This window comes from Hakea prostrata, chromosome 11 (assembly GCF_041222555.1).
Source record: "Hakea prostrata isolate BN-2017 chromosome 11, UWA_Hpros_2, whole genome shotgun sequence".
Lineage (NCBI taxonomy): Eukaryota > Viridiplantae > Streptophyta > Magnoliopsida > Proteales > Proteaceae > Hakea > Hakea prostrata.
Window position 1 is genome coordinate 8,153,981 of NC_142610.1, and position 4,934 is coordinate 8,158,914.

The 4,934-nt window shown below is 34.1% G+C and overlaps 1 protein-coding gene across 1 annotated transcript; it reads left to right on the top strand.

Annotated features, from left to right (window-relative positions):
* The first annotated feature begins 2,213 nt into the window (after positions 1-2,213).
* On the top strand, positions 2,214-3,048 carry LOC148999892 (major allergen Pru ar 1-like). Its single transcript, XM_089139946.1, has 2 exons — positions 2,214-2,494; positions 2,595-3,048. The coding sequence occupies exons 1-2, from the start codon at positions 2,314-2,316 to the stop codon at positions 2,891-2,893; spliced, it is 480 nt and encodes a 159-aa protein (XP_088996072.1). The 5' UTR covers positions 2,214-2,313; the 3' UTR covers positions 2,894-3,048.
* Positions 3,049-4,934: the final 1,886 nt, after the last annotated feature.

Sequence of the window (4,934 nt, forward strand, 5' to 3'; positions counted from 1 at the left end):
TAATAGAAAGAAACCCCACCGACGAATGTCGCTTGTTTTCATCCATGGCGACGAATGTGGCTTATTATTATCCATGCAATGAAGATAAGCTTGGAAATTTTGTTCTTTCCATCTTGTCTTATCAAGAGAAATTAATAACTTTGTTCTTATCGAAACTAAATAATAAAATATCTTCAAGTTCAATGGCGTACAGAGTTTTCTACTCTTTCTTCATATTTGAAATGATGTGCATCGAATATGGAAATCAAAAGTCGTTTCCTCTCTAGAAGCCTGCACTAAAATTCAATTGGGTTAAGAAAATTTCTCCACGGGTTGCATGAGTTAGGAGTTAATCCATCCATCACTGAAAAAAAAGACTATTTTTTGTGACAATTTGTAAGAATTATCAGTGAAATTGCTTCTTGATTGAGTTAATTTTTTTGAAGAAAGGTAACCCCCATGCATCGAGGTTAGCCAAAATTCAGGGGAAATTCTAGATGGTCAAATTTGAAAAAGGAAATACTCAATAAAATATATTTTTTAAATTTTTTTACTCAAATGGATTTTGTTTTTGAAAATAATTATTAGATCATAAATTTTGTGATAATGTTTCACATCCAATTAATATTCTACCATAAACTATCTAAATTATATTAAAGACTTTCATTAGAGACAAGAAAACTAATTAATGATAAAAGGAATGAAAACTGCAAAAGATAATGATGTTATCCATCCAGAATTGTTGTTGAGAGTAATCTTAGTAATTTATTGTACATTTAATATTACAGGCATGAAAAATTATTACAAAATTAGGAATTTAGTAATTCTTTTAAAAAATACCACCTATTTTAGTAAAACAAATTTAAAATATCTTGTTAATTATTTTTTTTTTTAAATCTAATCATCTGCAAAACTTACCCAAAACTCATCTATTTTGGTACTGATTCCTAAACTCTTAGTTAGAAATGTATGGTCATATATATATATATATTTTTTTGGTACAAAGGGGCTTTATTAAGCTGGGGATGGGGATATTAATATGCTTCAGCAAATCAAACCCACAACTCTTTACTAAGAGATGTTGGTTTCAACCACTAGAACAGCTCTGCATTGGTATATGGTCATATTCAAATAAGAAGATATCCTCTATCTCTAGCAAAAAGTGAAAAGTTTCACTTTCATTACAAGTTGTCTGTTTTTGCCATGGTTTAAAGAATTAGTATGGAATCAATGTAGATTAATACAGATACTAATGGAGACCTACACAAGTCCATGGCTAATCCAGTATAGGTGAATCAATATAAGAGTGAAAATTCTTCTTTGTTGCATGCTGTTCATGCATTGCAATTCGTAGCATTTTCAAAATCTAACAGTTATAATCCCCCTCCTTGTAATTACATTCATTTCTTAAAAATGTAACGTGCGACAATTTAAGAGTTATACAAAAATAACCACACAACAGCTCACAATGACTTGAAAGTTGTAAAATATATAAAAATTGAGTATATATTATTAGTATAATTTATTAAAAAAATGCCCATTGCACAGAGAGGACAGAAAACGCCTACCCAATTTAAAAAAAGAAGAAAAGAAGGGATAAGGCATATCCTGATTTACGTATTGATTATAGAACCAGACCACCATCTTGGCATCTGATATAGACCAACTCTGGTTCATATCTTCAGATCAGATCAACCTTCTTCTTTTTTATTTTTAATAACCAGATGAACTTGAGTTTCAAGGATCTTAAAGGGCACCCTATCAACTTTCTCATGAGTTTGCTCTTACTTTACAGATATATTATGGAAACAAAAAAAAAATACTTACATTTGCAACTTTAGCTCAACTATAGCCTTTTTTTTATGTGTGACATATTGTCGAATCAAAATAAGATAGTTACCTTGTTATGACCGAGCATCCCCCTCCTTGCGGTTGAAGTAACAAAAATCTCAAACCGTTTCACTTGTGGTTCAATGGTTCACCAAAGTGGCTGATTGAATCAGAAGGATCAGAATGATTACTTTTCATATTCGTAGAAATGCAATTTTTTAGTTTGTAGGTCGACACCTAAGTCTCTATTATAGAGAACTATGGATAGATAACGTATAGAATGGGGGACAAGGACAAATGAAGACTCTTTCCTTCATACAGTCAAATTCAAACTTTGTGTTCTTTTTTTTTATCTCTCACTAGTTCAGATCAAGAAGTTAATTCGGTGAAGCTGATTATAAATACCACTGAAACCTTCTTCAGTTCTCATCATCTGCGTCAGTCTCACAAAACCAATCTATTTTCTTCTAGCATCCTTTGAAGTTCTGCATCACATTATTGAAAATGGGAGTGACCACTGTCAGCAACGAGTTCAACTGCCCAATCCCACCCGCAAGGATTTTCAAGGCTGCAATTGTTGATGCCCACAACTTACTTCCCAAGATCGTTCCTGACAAGATTAAAAGCATTCAGATTCAAGGAGATGGTGGTGCTGGCTCAATCAAACAGATCAACTTGGCAGATGGTTTGTCCTAAATTTCATTTTTCTACTTTTAACTTCGTTCATTCTATAGTGAATCGATTCATGGAAGTAAACACCAACACTTGACTTCTTTGTTGCACAGATAGCCCTTTTCCCTTCATCAAGCACAAGATTGAAGAAGTTGACGAACAGAACTGCAAGTGCAAGTTTACACTGATTGAAGGAGCTGTAATTGGAGAGAAGATTGAAAAAGTGGTTGAAACTGTTCAGTTCTTACCCTCTGCAGATGGGGGATCCATTATCAAGACTACTTCTGAGTTTCACACCATTGGAGACTTTATAATGGGAGAAGAAGAAATCGAGATGGGTAAAGAAATTGCCACTGCGACATTCAAGTTGGTGGTAGAATATCTCATCAACAACCCAACTGCTTATGTTTAAGAGACTGTTAGTTTGGTGGAAGATAATATGAAGAAGTCATCCTTTGTGTGTTTGTTGGTTTTTTTACGGTTTTAGAAGATGGAGTGATAAGTTGAAGGGTGTTGAGAAATAATGATTATGCTTTATTAATAAAAGAGCATGCATGTTTCTGAGTTTGAGGGACATGTATATACCCAATAAGAAGTAAAAAAGAAAAAAGAGAAAAGAAGGCAATTTCCTTAGCTAACAAAGCCTTGTCTGCCTTAAGCAAGAGTTTAATTTGGCCAAACTCCATTCTTTGATTACTAAATCTCATATTTCAGCAACTACAAGCTCCGTTCACTTTTATGAATTTAATCATATTTATTTTACCAATAAACATATACGTTAACATCATAAGATTTGTTTTTCTGGTAGTAAATATCTTCATTTAAAAGGGGGCTGAGGCCAAGCCAAAGAAGACAACAACCCATAGCCATGGGTAGGAAATCTGTCACTCTTAGTCCTTCAATAGAAGGTGAGTGCCTTCCAGACTAGGGGAGTGGGCAACCCCATTAGAATTCTTAGGAAAGTAATAGAAGTTATAACTTTCAAAATCTTCCAACGAATGCACAATATCAATTGTAATTCCTGTTGTGGACAATTTAGAATAGACTTATCTAGGTTGACCAAAGAAGAACAGGATTGATCAAACCATTGGTTGAACCATGAATAAACGAAAGCACTAAGTAACATGTGTAATTTGAATAGTATCCAACCTCCTTAAAGATAGGGATAATGATTTCGATCAAATCAAGTATTTTAAATTGCTCTTAGAGTTCAGAGTAGACTCCACAACTACAATCTACAATAATACTCTCTTGGAGGATAAAATTCTTCTTCCCATGAAGTTAGCTGCAATTATATAGTTCTATTGAAACTCCAATATTACTGCACAGTTAAAGTAACATTTCTTAAGATCTGTAAATATATCCATACATTCATCAATATCAGGTATTCTCTTTTGGGTTACTTTTTCTAGCATTGAGAGCTTTACAAATTGTTTTCTTCTTCAAAAGCCATGAGCTTCCACTAACTTGATCATCGGAGACTTCCTCAACCAACTCAGTCAAGCACGTTTTTTTGCAGATTGTTTCTTGCGTAGCCCAACAGATTTTTACAGCAACAATTCCCATAAAGAAAGTTGGGGAAAGAAGGTTGTGGTCCAGTTGCAGTTGGATCACCTGTCTTCATTGTCAGATTTGATCACTATATTGCGGACGCCTCAGGTTCTGCATTCCACCACAGCAGCTCAAATCATTAATGCTTCACCCACAATAGCCTCCCGGAACACCATGGGCTTAGACACTACTTAGGGGATCTGATCCAATTGAGCAAAAATAACAAAACCAACACCACCATTTACACTTCCAAGAGGGAGAGCCACATCACAGTGAACCTTAAGAGGTTGATTGGGATGAGGTAAAATAATGCTGCATACAACACTCTAGAGGCTTACCATGTTGAGTGGGTGAAATGCCTGAAGCCCATAATTCAGGCCACATTTTCTGTGCTCAATGAAATACTTCTACGGCTCTTCAAAGATTTCTCTGAGATAGAGGATCATTCCACAAATAGCAACATGTGTTAGCACATAGGCTCACCAGCATCATATGTAGTGACAAGAATAAAATTATTGTTTGATAATTCATTGTTGGTTTTTTGAATTGTTCAAGTAGAGCCAAAAGTGTTACAGTAGCCATATGAAACCATTTTTCCGAACCACACATAAATTTTTTCCCAAAATCTGTAACTTTTGAGAACTAACTATTTGCTCCTGGTGCAATAATCTTCAGTATCTTCTAGCTAATTGGAATAAAACCCTCTTGTGACAATTGGTGATCTTGCATCTGCATGTACAATTTGACAAATGAATTTCTATTAAACTTAAGTTTTTTTAACCACACACAAGATCCGAAGTATATTGACTTCTTTATTATCTTTACAATTCTGCTCTTACTTTGAATTTTTTTAATATTTGTTCGACTTAAACCTCCGAATTTTTTACCCGATTTTTCTTTTA

Excerpts from the sequence above, each read along its gene's own strand:
- LOC148999892 (XM_089139946.1), top strand. The coding sequence starts at position 2,314 with ATGGGAGTGACCACTGTCAGCAACGAGTTCAACTGCCCAATCCCACCC. Across the intron at positions 2,495-2,594 it reads ACAGATCAACTTGGCAGATG|ATAGCCCTTTTCCCTTCATC; the intron begins GTTTGTCCTAAA and ends TTTGTTGCACAG.